Source organism: Cibotium barometz, chromosome 53 (genome assembly GCF_041138505.1).
Source record: "Cibotium barometz isolate CiBa-2024 chromosome 53, ASM4113850v1, whole genome shotgun sequence".
NCBI classification, from domain to species: domain Eukaryota; kingdom Viridiplantae; phylum Streptophyta; class Polypodiopsida; order Cyatheales; family Cibotiaceae; genus Cibotium; species Cibotium barometz.
In genome coordinates this window covers 19,122,671-19,137,426 of record NC_141098.1, presented here as the reverse complement: position 1 = coordinate 19,137,426, position 14,756 = coordinate 19,122,671, and the positions used below count along the sequence as shown (strand labels likewise).

The 14,756-nt window shown below is 35.7% G+C and overlaps 1 protein-coding gene across 1 annotated transcript in view; it reads right to left on the bottom strand.

Moving 5' to 3' along the window:
• Nucleotides 1–330: 330 nt before the first annotated feature.
• The window catches only part of LOC147608373 (histone H2A.1-like), a 56,373-nt gene continuing 41,947 nt past the window's right edge, over nt 331–14,756 (bottom strand). The window contains exon 2 of the mRNA XM_086789432.1: nt 331–686. Within this exon, the coding sequence (XP_086645558.1) occupies nt 331–686 (356 nt within the window). The remainder of the gene's footprint in view (nt 687–14,756) is intronic.

The following is a 14,756-nucleotide window of genomic DNA, read 5'->3' as shown; positions in this document are numbered from 1 at the left end:
ATCACACCACTGCTTGAGAAAATGGCCATAGCAACTCACCAATGGTATTCCGAAAGCTTCAATGGTTGGATTGTTGCTTCATAAAGTCTCCAATGGATCCAATTTCTGAAGATTTTTGCAATTTTTGAGAGCTACTCAAACCTCCTCTTCTCCCTCTCCAATAGCAATGAAGAACTCCCCAAAATCCACCAAAAAGATGCCAAACATCATAGCTAATAAACCACATGGATCTAGTGCCAAATGGAATAGATCTTGTGCCAAATGTAATAGATCTTGTGCTAGCCTTCTATGGCTTTGAAGCAATAGCTTCATATGGTAACAAAACAAAGCTTAATGGCCACAATTTGCACCAGCAGCAGTTCGAGTATCAGCACAGCCGGTAGTGCTGAAGAGGAGACGGCCTTTTTTTTGTGAGCAGCAGCACACGAATCTCTCTATGGTGTAATGGATCTTCTTCTTGTTGTCATGGGCAGCATTACCAGCCAGCTCAAGCACCTCGGCTGCCAAGTATTCGAGGACCGCTGCAAGGTATATGGGAGCGCTGGAGCCAATTCTCTGAGCATAGCGGCCCTTCTTGAGATAGCAAGCCAAGCAACCCATAGGAAATTGTAGCCCTCCTTTCAGAGTCTTGGACACGGCCTTCTTCTTGGGCTTGCCGCGACCTCCCTTGCTCCCACCTTTGGCATCTATGAATCGACACAGCCACAAGCAGTATGAGTGAGTGGAATGGGATAACACTTGCAGCCATTAGAGTAAGTGAAAATGGACAATGGTGAGCTATGTGAGAGAGATTAGGGTTTGGAGCAAAGGGAAAGAAAAGGGAAACAAATTTCCAGAAAAATGCATGTAAATTGATACTCTATGTGTTCCTCTCCTCAAGATCAACAAAAGCCCTAGCAAATGGAAGCAAAACGGGGGAAAGATGAGAAGTAATGGCTATGGAAAGCTTGGAGAAGAAGCATGAAAAGATAAATATGATTAACAGTGAGATTAATAGGTGATTAATTCAAATTTTCTCTAATTTTTATACCCCGCCCCAAAAAACTAGTCCAAGGTGCCCAAATTAGGTCCAATTGAGCTAAATCCACATGAAATCACATGAAATGATGCCTCCTTTCCACTAATCTCCAAAGATTTAGTAGAAATTAAGCAAAATTAAGCCAAAACTCCAAGAAATCATGAGAAAATTCAGAAAATTATCAAGAAAATGACTAATCTCATGCCCAAAACCTTGATAATGGATCAAAATCAAGACTTTGATACCAAATGAAATGGATCTAGAGCAAAATATTGGATCAAACACATCAAAGCAAGAATCTAATATCCATTAATCATGAGATTAGTTATCAAATGGCTCATCACATGAATATACAAGAGAGAGAAAATCTATAAGTGCATGTAGCAAGAGAAGATGCACAAATAGCCTAAGTGTGTTTAACCTCTCACCAAGAGGATGGCTTTCAAGTTAGCCATGAAGTTGACCATGGAAGGCCAAATCTCCATTGATGGAGCCCAGAGGTACAAGATGACCAAAATTAGTAAAAGTGTCAAAAGATGTCAAAAGATCCTACCAAATGTACCCCAAGCCCTATTTATAGTCACTTTCTCCTTTTGTCCATGGGCCCCTATGTACATGTGGAAATCAAGCTCTATGGTTCATGACACCGAACCGGCTCTCTTATTCTTTTCCTTTATACTGCCAATGATCTAGAATCCGGCCTTCCAACCTCTACATTCTGGGCAAAACCCTACGTGACATACACCTCATCGTCGGGGCTGCGCTCGCCACCCATGAGGATGCAAGCCGGCCTGTCACCCCCTCAGGCTCCGTCGCTCGATCCTCCCGCCCCTCATAGGGATGTCTACACACTAGAGTGGGCTTATTCACTGCACTAGCCTGGGCCCTCAAAACTAGATAGCATCATAATCACTCGCCTCAATCGAAGAACCTTATTCTCCCAATGGTATGAGGGATACCATGGGTTGACTTTGGGCCTTGCTAACATCTCTTCCGTCTGGCTACACAAGAACAAGAACTATTCTTGTCTTCTTATTTCTTTTAGGATTTTTGGAACTACTATTTTTACTCTATTACTTTCTTTCCTTCTTGAAATCTATATTAAAAGAGACACATACATGACTCGGGAGGGACCTTACAATCTCCCCCACTTAAAAGATTCAAGATGTCCTCATCTCGCGAGCTGGGATAGTATCTAAGTGAATCCTCCTCTCTCTTCCAAAGTGGTGTCCCCCCACTAGTTAGAAATCTTCTTTTATCTCAAAATTGTTCCTAAAAAGTACTTTTTTTCATGTGTTTGGCTCGTTTTGTTGTGCCCCCAAATGGTCTTTATTAGTCTAAAGTTAATTGGCCTTATTATCCTAAGTTCATGCATCCATTATATCTCTCATAGAATATGAACCTTTTTATTAAAAAGTTCATAATCTTTCCTTACGAATTCCTTATTCTATATCCCCATGTAATATGGTACTTAATAATTTGTCATGGAAAAACGTAAGGAAATAATCTTTTACGAAATCTAATCTACGATAGAAATTGAATAATCTTAGTGTCATCTTCTAGAATACCTCTATTCATCATGTACATTACTTCACATGAATCTTGCACCGATCCTCTTTTATTTACTCATAGAAATACTTGTTGAATTTGATTATCTTTAACCTCGTTATCCCTATTTCTTGACCAAATTTTACTCTAGCTCACGATTCCTTGTAGTAGCCAAGGGTGGGCTTGACGTTCCTCTTGAAAATTAGGGGACCTCTTCTTGATTAACACGGAAGAACTCATGTCCTTCTCGACACCCTCTACATAAAAAAACTTTATCATAGTCTCTGGCTATAATCATGGCTTCTGAAATAGAGGATGGTTTTGCATTCTTGACGAGGTTATTCAAAGGTAGATTAAGCTTCCAAATGAATCCTTGGTGGAGAAGAGTTACCTCATCCATCTCTGGAGCTAATCGGAGAAGTTTCAGTAAGATTTTGGTGGTATTCTTTCAGGGTCTTCCCTTCTTGGGTTATCTCCAAAAATTCATTCATTTTATCCTCTCAAAATCATGGAGGAAAAAACCTTTCACGAAGGTGTACTTTCATGGCATCCCATAACTCATTCTAGTTCCAGTGGTTAGATTGACAATAATGCTTCCAACCAATTTTGCATTTCTTATGATTTTTAGACGACAACATGTGAGGATATTCAAACCATTTCTATGGCCAGTAGAGATGATTGATTCATCCTCATATAACAAACAATCACATGTTCTAATCCCTTGATAGTTAGCCTTTGATCTGATACCAAATTATAAGGCTCCCCCTACCAAATTGTAAGGCTCCCCCTACCAAAATATCTGAAACACTTAAGATAGTCTACTAAGTCTTAGCTTGGAGAAATTTTCCTACTCATCGCACCTTGACCATGTAAAGATTCAAGGATACGATTTGTAGGTAAGAGCTAGTCCTATCCCACTGTAGGGGGAGCATGGTCTTCTAAAAGTCAAATTACCCATAGGGTAATTGATAATCTTGATTCCTAGAGACATCGCTTTTTTCCTCATCCATGCAAGGCATAGCCACCCGCCGCTGGCATAGTCTGCTAGAATAGTGTTGCCCGAGAACCTATTTATTTAGCGTAGGGCTTTCCCTTAATCTATTGGAAAGCTACCCAACTGATCGGGTCCATGCGTCCGTAGGATGGTGCCGTCAGGGCATTCAATCCTCGCACTTTCCACCCTACTCACGTGTCAATTTGTTTTTTAAATAATAATACTACACTGACATAAATAAACATGTTCCTTAATTAAGGCCCTTAACAACCTTTTTTCATAGTATAATAATGCCAAGGACTTGTAAGATTTATAAAAAAAATGTTATACATGAATCATTTCCATACAAGCCAAACCGGCTCTCTTATTCTTTTCCTTTATACTGTCGATAATCTAGAATTTGGCCTTCCAACCTCTACATGCTGTTCAAAACCCTATGGGACCATATACCTCATCGTCAGCCGCACTGGCGGGCGAAGAGGACTCAAGCTGGCCTGTTGCCCTCTAAGGCTCCGTCGCTCAATCCTCCTGATTTTTGTGGTATTCTTCCAAGGTCTTCCCTTCTTGGGTTAGCTCCAAAAATTCATTCCTTTTATCCTCTCAAAATCTTGGAGGACAAAACCTTTCACGAAGGTGTACTTTCATGGCATCCAATAACTGATTCTGGTTTAAGTGGTTAGATTGACAACAGTGCTTCCAACTAATTTGGCATTTCTTATGATTTTGACGTACAACAGTCAACTTTCTTCTTTCATTGTATCCATGAAAAGTATACATCTAGTGCTTTCACTTAATCTGTTGGAAAGTTACCCGACTAATCAGGTCCACCCGTCCTTTGTAGGATGGTGCCGTCGGGGCATTCCATCCTCCCACTTTCCACCCTACTCACGCGTCAATTTATTTTCTTCATGTGTTTGATTCAATATTTTACTCTAGATCCATTTCACTATGCATAGAAAGATGCATATTGGATATTTTTTTATTATAAAAGTGTTATTTTCATTAGATTCAATTTCTATGCATAGAAAGATGCATATTGGATATTTTTTTATTATGAAAGTGTTATTTTCATTAGATTCAACTTCTATGCATAGAAAGATGCATATTGGATTTTTTTTAAATTATAAAAGTGTTATTTTTATTAGATTCAATTTCTATGCATAGAAAGATGCATATTGGATTTTTTTAATTATAAAAGTGTTATTTCTATTAAATTGATTTTATGCATAAATAGATGCATAAAAGGATTTTCTTTTATGTAAAAGTGTTATTTCTATTGAAGTTGGATTTTATGCATAAATAGATGCATAAAGAAATATTTATATCAAATTTACAATTCTCTTTGATTCTATGTTTAATTTCCATGAATAATTAATAAATGAATAAGTGAATACACTGTGAGAGAAAATTGTATCATTTCATATTCACTCGGATAGTAATGAGAAAATTCAAAAAATCTATCGAAGTCGGAAATTTAGATAAATTGATTAATTTATTCCTCATAGGAATTCGTGATTAGTTTAGAAAATGAGTTAAGTGAATATTCAATAAATGAAATTCAGTAAAATAATAATTGAAATATCACCCCCCTTTTCAAGAAAGGTAGTTCATCAGGAAGAACCTTACCAGACTCGAACAACCCAAAATCAGACTTTGACCAAGACCAAACTCTTCGTCAATTTCAAGGAAAGACGATGTGACCAGTTCAGGAAAATACACTCAAATCACCCACCAAATCTGAAACTAAGTTGAGATCCTTTAAATTTATCTAAGAATCAAGGTTACAAAATTCGAGGAATTCTATTTGGAATTCAGACCTACGATCAAGAAGTCTTGGGATATGGATTTAAGACATACTCATTATATTCAAAGAAAATCAAAGAAAATCATTATATACTCATTATATTCAAAGAAAATCAAAACTGAAAACTTGCATAGAAACTGAAAACTTACATAGAAACCCTATTTTCTTAACTTACGCCAGAATGCTGGAGGGAGCATTTGGTATATGTGTTTTTCTAAGGAAAGTTTGGTTGCAACAGCTGCGGGGAGTGTTCAAAGGACAGCACACGCGGCAAAACCTACCCAGGTCTTGACCAGCCTTGGTATGGGAGGCATCTCTGTTAATTCTGCTGGGAATAAATCATCATATTCACTTAACCATTCAGGTTCTTTAGCTTTTAACTTTGAGTCTACCGGATTCATTTTGACAAGATAAATGCACTGCTTCTTTCTAAGTCCTTTTAGCAACTTAGAAGCCTTGGGGATCCTGAAATTTCGGTTCCTTGAACTTTGTTTCCGTGAAGGTCACGGAAGCAAATGGTTCCATTATGACAGTAAATGTCAGCTTGATTTTTGTGGAGCCAATCTGTTCCAAGGATCCCGTCAAAAACTCCCAAAGGTATAACTCTAAACTGACAGTCAGTTAAATTCCCATCTAGATTGAACTGAATATGATCTGTCTCAAGGTGAGTGAAAAGAATCTTCCCACTTACCAATTCAACTTGCATAGGTCTCCGTGATTTCTGATTTAAGACTAGCTCTTACGTAAGCATCCAGGGAAAATGAAAGAATGAGTACTGCCTGAATCAATCAAAAGCTTAAAAGGCTTACCCTGATACTCAGCTGGATTGATGATAAAGAATTGATGTTTTGGCCCTTGGTTTTCAATTGCAGCATAAATCTGTCCTCTTTCCTCTTCCACTACTTCTTCAATTGTGACTGCTCTGGCTGTTGCAGTCTGAGGCGGAACTCTTTCTCTTGGTTGTCCCAGTTCTGGGAAGGAGTTCTGAGGCTGCTCTGGACAGAGGCAGATGGCTGAGCTTGAGTTCTCCTGGGATTTCCCTGATTTTGGTGCGGGGGGGACCCTCTCGGACTACTAAGAAGGAGTCTGTCTCTCAGGGCTCTGGGACCCTGGTTTTCTTGGCCCACAGAAGGAGAGGGAAAATCCTTGAGCTGGTGCCCAAGTCCTTGACATCCAAAGCATCTGTTCTTGCTTCGAAGGTCTTCCCTTTGCATTCTGGAGAGAGCCAGAGTTTTGAAGAATGTACTTTGGGGGAAAGATCTTCCTTCATTTTTGAAGCTTCCCGTCTCCACATTCTGGTTAGAGCCTTGGTGTCTCTTTGGAGGTGGAAAGTTGGAAGAACTTTCTGGTGTTGGAAATCTCTTGAAGGATGAGGGAGTTGGCTTTGGAAATCTCTTGTGGAGGTGGAAAGTTGGAAGAACTTTCTGGTGTTGGAAATCTCTTGAAGTATGAAGGAGTTGGCTTTGGTAGGACTTTTACGATGAAGGTTTTGGCAAGGTCCTTTGCCATTTTGACAGCTTCTGCCATGGACATTGGCTTGGCATTTTTGACCAGTGTTCATTCCCCGAATGAACCTAGCCATGAGTTTCTCTTCATCTAGAGGTGGTGTGAATATTTGAGTAGAAGAGCAAAGGACTGGTGATATTCCTCGATGGTTTTGCTCCCCTGCTTTAGTTCTAAGAATTTGTTCATTTTTATTTCCAAAAATCTAGGAGACAAAATCTCTTTCTCAAATAGGTTTTTAGGTCGTTCCAGGATTGCGTATTTCTGTCCAGACGGTTGGTGTCACAATGGTTCCTCCATGCTACTCTGGCTGTTCCACTATTTTCAGCCTGGCAAGAGCCATTTTGCTCTGCTCATTGTAGCCTGTGATGTCAAAATACTCTTCCATGGCTTCCAACCATTTCTCCACAACCTCGCGCCCAGGTTCTCCCTTCTCCTTTGAAGGGTCAAGCTCGTCATCTTCAGAGAGAGGGTCTGGCTAACGGCCACGGTTTCCTTGTCTCATGATTCTGCCAAAAATTATATATTATTAAATTTTTTATTTAGATATCATCCACGAGATCCTAAGACTTAAGAGGTTCAAAAATCAATTTCTTAAACAAGACAATGATCTTATTGGAGATCTATGACATATGTCCGATAACAGATTTTTCTTTCTCAGATCATCCATAAACAATCACTTATACAACAGGGAATTTTTCTCCAAAAAATATTTCTTTATTTATATAAAAGTTGCAATATGTACAAAGAGCAGCTCAGCTCCAGAATTCAAAATCTCCTCGGGAGACGCATAAGACGACGGTACTGGGCCATAGCCATGCCTTGATACAAACTTTCACTTACTGCTGACAAGGGAGCTATTATCTTCTCCTTAGGAATAAAGCAACTAAGGAGTCTGTAGACTTGGCATGAAAGTCTGAAATTCTGAGGCATTGAATGATATAGAATGACATCATGTACCATTTTCAGCTTTAACAGAATCATTGCCAATGAGAGGTTCTATCTTAACATTGCACGTCGGTCACAAGAGGCATGGACAGACTACCCTCCAAACCACTTATGTTGTCGTCTCTCTGCTGGGTTGTCATCAGGAAAATATAAATCCTCGAAATGGCTTGCGAGTCTTGCTCGGCTTGTTCGAGTCAAAGCGAAAGAGATGAGATGCTCAAAGGCGAACACAATCATATCTTGAGACTGGGTGAGGTCGAGAATACTAGATAAGTATGGAACTTCCATCTATAATTTCTAATTCAATATATAAGTTTTTAATTTTTTTGAAGTTTATTTAACATAATATTAACAAGTAAAAACATTATTTCCGAGACTTACTTTAAAAATTTTAAGCAATTTCTGTTGCTGTTACGTAAATTTTACAACAGCGCTCTGATACCAATTGTGAGATCCCATTGCCCCCTCGGCGCACCGGGTTTCTGGATGGTAGCAACGAAAGTACCTTTCTCTTGCGCGGGGTAGGGTTTCTCACTCGGGGCCTCGTCCTCGAATGTCTGGGTACGAGACTAAGCTGGTGGTCCTTCCAAAAACTGAAACCGGGAAAATTTTCCATGCTCGAAAAGCGGGGACGATTCCACCATTTTTATTTTCTTAACAGATTTTTCTAACGAGATCAAGATACGGAACTAGCCTTCATCTGAATAAACCAGATAGAAGGGAAACTATTACAGACTTAACTTGAAGGAATCAACGCTTTTTTCCTGATTAAATCAGGCACATCTGTTGATTTATTCTTTAGAGAAGTCTTCAAGATTCTAATTTACTACTCCAATTCTAAGCGTATTCCTTTTAATCAATTCTAAGCGTATTCCTTTTAATCAATTCTATTATTTTAAAACTCTATTGATTCCAGCCTAACCCCATCCGGCCCATGGGTTAGCCATCGCCCAACCACTGGAATAGTAGAACCACACAAGTACTCACCCCCATAATTGAATGCCTTTCTTAACTTTTACTTTAGAATACAGATACGCACACACTCCTCTTTAAACTTTAACTTATAAAACAATCCATTGACAAACAATTACCGGTTACACATGTCATAACTCGAAATTTCGATTGATTCTTTGCTTCTCACAAAACAGTATCACTCTGGACTCTCCGTTGAAACCAGTGGATCAACAATGAGATCTAGTAATAGATTACAATAAACATTGGTCCATCATACAATATCTTCCTTGACATACGCATGGGTGTCCTCGGCACTAGGAGCCCATGCATCACCTGGTCAGAACCCTCCAGGATCCTCCTTAGGTGTCCTGGAACTTCACTTAGGATCCGCTTCGTCGGCCCTCGTCCATCGTACCGGAAGCACACCATTTTAACTATACCGAGGCTGGTCAAGGCTTTGCCGCGTGAGCTGTCCTTTGAACACTCCCCGCCACTAGCTGTTGTAACCAAACTTCCCTTAGAAAACACATATACCAAATGCTCCCTCCCAACATTCTAGCGTAAGACAATCCTTTAAGAAAACAGGGTTTCTATGCAAGTTTTCAGTTTTGATTATCTTTTGAATACAATGAGTATATCTTAATTTCGTATCCCAAGACTTCTAGATCACAGTCTAGATTTCCAAGCAGAATTTCTCGAATTCTAAATTCTTAATCCTCAAATCAAAATCAAAGGTCTCAACTTAGTTTCAGAATCGGTGGGTGATTTGAGTGTAGATTATGGGACTGGTCACAGCATCATTTCTCGAAGGAGTTATGTCTTAGTCATAGTCTGATTCAGGTTTTGAGTCTGGAAAGGTTCTTCTTGAACTATCTTTATCAAAGGAAAATATTTCAACTACTACTTTATTGAATTTAAAACTAATCACGAATTCCTATGAGGAATCATTTATCTAAAATTTCGATTTCGATAGTTTCACTGAATTTTCTCATTTTATCTTAGAGAATATGAAACGGTAGGATTGTCTTTCACAGAGTATTTACTTAATCATTTACCAATTTTCAAGGGAATTAGGCATAGGATTAAAGAGAACTCTTATTTTGATATAAAAATAAAATTCTTTTATGCATCCTTTTATGCATAAAAATCGATATTAGTGAAAGTAACACTTTTACAATAAAAAAATATTCTTTCATGCATACTTTTATGCATAAAAATCAATAATGATAAAAGTAACACTTTTATAATAATAAAAAATTCTTTTATGCATCCCTTTATGCATAAAAAACAATAATGATGAAAGTAACACTTTTATAATTAAAAAAATTATTCTTTCATGCATACTTTTATGCAAAAAAATCAATAATGATAAAAGTAATAATTTTATAATTTAAAAAAATCTTTTATGCATCCCTTTATGCATAAAAATCAATAATGATGAAAGTAATACTTTTATAATTAAAAAAAATCTTTCATGCATACTTTTATGCATAAAAATCAATAATGATAAAAGTAACACTTTTATAATAAAAAAATCTTTTATGCATCCCTTTATGCATAAAAATCAATAATGATGAAGGTAATGCTTATATAATTTTAAAAAAAATGCTTTTATACAAAAAAATCCATTTTGATGAAAATAACACTTTCATAATAAAAAAATAATCTTTTATGCATAAAAATCCATTTTGATGAAAGTAACACTTTCATAATAAAAAAATTTATTCTTTTATACATAAAAATCCATTTTGATGAAAGTAACACTTTCATAATAAAAAAATTATTCTTTTATGCATAAAAATCCATTTTGATGAAAGTAACACTTTCATAATAAAATATTATTCTTTTATGCATAAAAATCCATTTTGATGAAAGTAACACTTTCATAATAAAAAATTATTCTTTTATGCATAAAAATTCATTTTGATGAAAGTAACACTTTCATATTAATAAAAAAATTATTCTTTTATACATAAAAATCCCTTTTGATGAAAGTAACACTTTCATAATAAAAAATTATTCTTTTATGCATAAAGATCCATTTTGATGAAAGTAACACTTTCATAATTAAAAAAATATTCTTTTATGCATTTAAAAAAAATCAATATGCATCTTCTATGCATGAAAATGACACTTTTAGGATATAGAAACGAATATAAAAACGATAGGGATTACTCTTTTAGAATAATAAAAGATAATACTTATTTTTAATTTTTTTTAAAAAAAATTTGATAACCTCCTTTGTATGGCTGACCTTTTTTAAATTTTCCTACTTATTTTTACTTAACAATTAACCTCAATTGGTTTTAAGCATTCTAAACTAAACAATTTTCACTTTTAAATGAGAAATAATATGAAAGTTTAATTTCAACTATTAGTTCACTTAACTAGGACAAAGAAGGGTTGATTTTAAGAATGAGAGAGGGGGAAAGCCTTTCCACAAGTCATAGCATCCATTTATCACTTCAAACAACACAAAAATTAGAAAGCATAAAAAGAATAAAGAAAAATATAAGATTTCTAACTTACATAAATTCTTGGGAGCTTTCCTTTAGCTTGATAGTTTGAGGGTTCTAGTCTTGTTTGTAACAAGAGTGGCCACCAATATTTAGAAGAGGGAAAGGTCAAAAAACTAGTGAATTATTAAGAAATTCACAGTTCTTGGCTCTTGGGAGGAGTAGAGTAACAGTGCATGAACACTATTATTTTTCAACAAAGGGGGAGGCTTCTATTTATAGGAAAAAGTGAGCTCCTAGCCAAGCAAATAATAAAACCATAGTGTCACTGATCATAATCTTCCAAAATATCCAGTTGAATCCTAATTTCTAATCATTCCTTCATCAGTGTACCTATGGCATCATTGGCAACCAGAACGCTCACCACCTGTCCCTCAGGGGGCCTTTTTGATAGTTCCTAGCTCATAGTACCCGACAATATATTCACTTATAAAAATCAAGATGGAATCTCCGTTGAAGATCAGCAAGATCAACCAATAGATCCATATAAAAGAGCCATGGACTCATCCATTGGGGACCAGCAAGGCCAATCAACCAGATCCATGCCCGATTTCAGAAAACAACTCTTACTCCTTGTTCCAATATCTTTCCTGATGCACGTGTGGGTATCTTCGGTGACCCAGAGCCCGAGCACCGTATGGTCAACACCCTCTAGGATCCTTCGCAGGTGACCAAGCGCTTCACTCATAGGTTGCTTCCTTGGTCCCTCATCCACCGTATTACTGGAAGCTCAAGCGGTCAAGACCTCAGCCGACCTTGCTACGCGAGACGTCCCTCCATTGACTCGTCGTTAGCTGTTGCAACTTTATTAGTTAGGTCACCACGACCTCATTCCTTCACAAGACGGTCAAAAATGCTTCCCCAGTATTTTTGACATAAAACAGTCATTTAAAAACAAGTCATAAATACAGTTCCTATAATGAAATCTTTTCTTTCATATTGTTCCATATCCGTCCACATTACTTAATCCACTTAGGTCACCATGACCTCATTCCTTCACAAGACGGTCAAAAATGCTTCCCCAGCATTTTTGACATAAAACAGTCATTTTAAAATAGGTCATAAATACAGTTCCTATAATGAACTCTCGTCTTTTATATTGTTCCACATCCGTCCACATTACTTAATCCATATCCAATTCATATGTATACCCATTCTCATCCAATCACATCATTTTCCATGTCATCACATCTTTCCTCATTTATTTTCATCACATCTCATCCACTCGCATCAACCCATATTCACATCCCATCACACCTCATTCATTTCACATCTATCTCAATTTACATCACATCTCATCGTATTCATTCTTATCCCGATTCACATCTTATCCATTCACATCCCGATTCACATCACATCCATCTCATTCATTCACTCACATTGATATCACATCCTTTCACATACACATCCACATCCATTCTTCCACATATCATGCATTTACATCCGATTCGCATGACATCACATCTCATTCATTCACATCTCGATTCACATCACATCACATCTCATTCATTCACTCGCATCGATATCACATCCTTTCACATACACATCCATATCCATTCTTCCACATACACAACCACATCCATTCTTCCACATACACAACCACATCCATTCTTCCACATACAAATCCTCATTCACTCTTCCACATACACATCCACATCCATTCTTGCACATACACATACACATCCACATTCATTCTTCCACATACACATACACATCCATTCTTCCACAAACACATCCACATTCATTCTCATCCTATCGCATCCCGTTTACATCTTATCACATCCTATCACATCCCATATACATCTTATCGCATCCTATTTTCACCTTATCTAATCCATTCACATACTATTCCCATTTAATAGCTTTTTCTAGGTTGATCTCGATAATGGGACTTTTTCTAAATTTCTGCCAATTGCTTGGTCTAAATAAAGGTTCTTTTTCTCGACGACTATTTCCATATTCATTCTCAATTTATCAAATGGATTATATTCAATATTCCTCTTTTGAATAAAAAAATTCATGGGATTTACAAAAATCAATTCTACCCATATTTTCACTTTTGATTAATTAATTATAAATTGAATTATACTAAAAATTCTTCTTCTTCTCATTTAATTTCTTGGATCTCAAATACCATGGGAACTCCTCTTTTTGCATTTAATTAATTGCATTCCAATGTCATGGGTATCCCTCTTTTATCATCAAATATTTCTCGTAAAGTAATTTCATCTAAAATAAAATACCCATTAATTCAATATGCTAGGAATTTCTCTTTTCCCATCTAAATGATGGAATTCCAAATGTCATAGGAATTCCTCTTTTAACATTTAAATATTTCTCATGGATAAAATAAATTTTTCTAAAATTCATCTTTGAATTTAATTAAAATACTCATTACTTCCAATATGCTAGGAATTTCTCTTTTTCCATCTAAATGATGGAATTCCAAATTTCATAGGAATTCCTCTTTTAACATTTAAATATTTCTCAGATAAAATAAATTTATCTAAAATTTATCTTTGAATTTGATTAAAATACTCATTAATTCCAATATGCTAGAAATTTCTCTTTTCCCATCTAAATGATTGAATTTCAAATGTCATCAGAAATTCTATTTTAACATTTAAATATTTCTCATAGATAAAATAAATTTATCTAAATTTTATCTTTGAATTTAATTAAAATACTCATTAATTCCAATATGCTATGAATTTCTCTTTTTCCATCTAAATAGTTGAATTCCAATATGGTGGGAATTCCTCTTTCATCATTTAAATTTATCTGTGCAAAAAGATAAATTTAACTAAAATCCTTCTTTAATTTTTAAGTAAAATATACATTATTTTAGCATCCTAATTTTTCTCTTACTTCATTGGAATAAATGGATTTCCATTGTCATGGGGATTACTCTTTTAACATAAAAATGGATTACTAGAAATTTCTCTTTTTTCTAATTAACTATTTATGCATAAACATAAAAATTAAATTTTCCATGATTATAATGAGAATCATTCAATTAATCTAGGATGATTAATCCTAGAATATGGTAGGAAGTCCTCTTTTCATATTCTTAATGAAAATGATTTATGTGTTAATTTTTAAAAAATTTTACCATAGCTCCACTGCTATTACTGATAATTCTCAATAATTTGAAAGCATAAAGTTTAGTAATATCCCTATATGATTAGAATAACCATTAATTGGATAAATATCCAATTATGGACTTGATTCTTAATTTTTCCATAAATTAAATAGCATAAAAGCATTAAAAAGCCACTTATTTGGCCTCTAATTTGACAAGCATAGAAATTACTTTTAGATTAGAGAATTGTTTCATGAGAAGCTTCATTTGAATATAGAATAGGTCATAGGAATGACCATTCTTTGGGGGGGAGAGAGAGACATGATTAAAAAAACATTTAATTTAAGCATAAATGAAAATTTATGTGTTTTATCACCACAATTCATTAA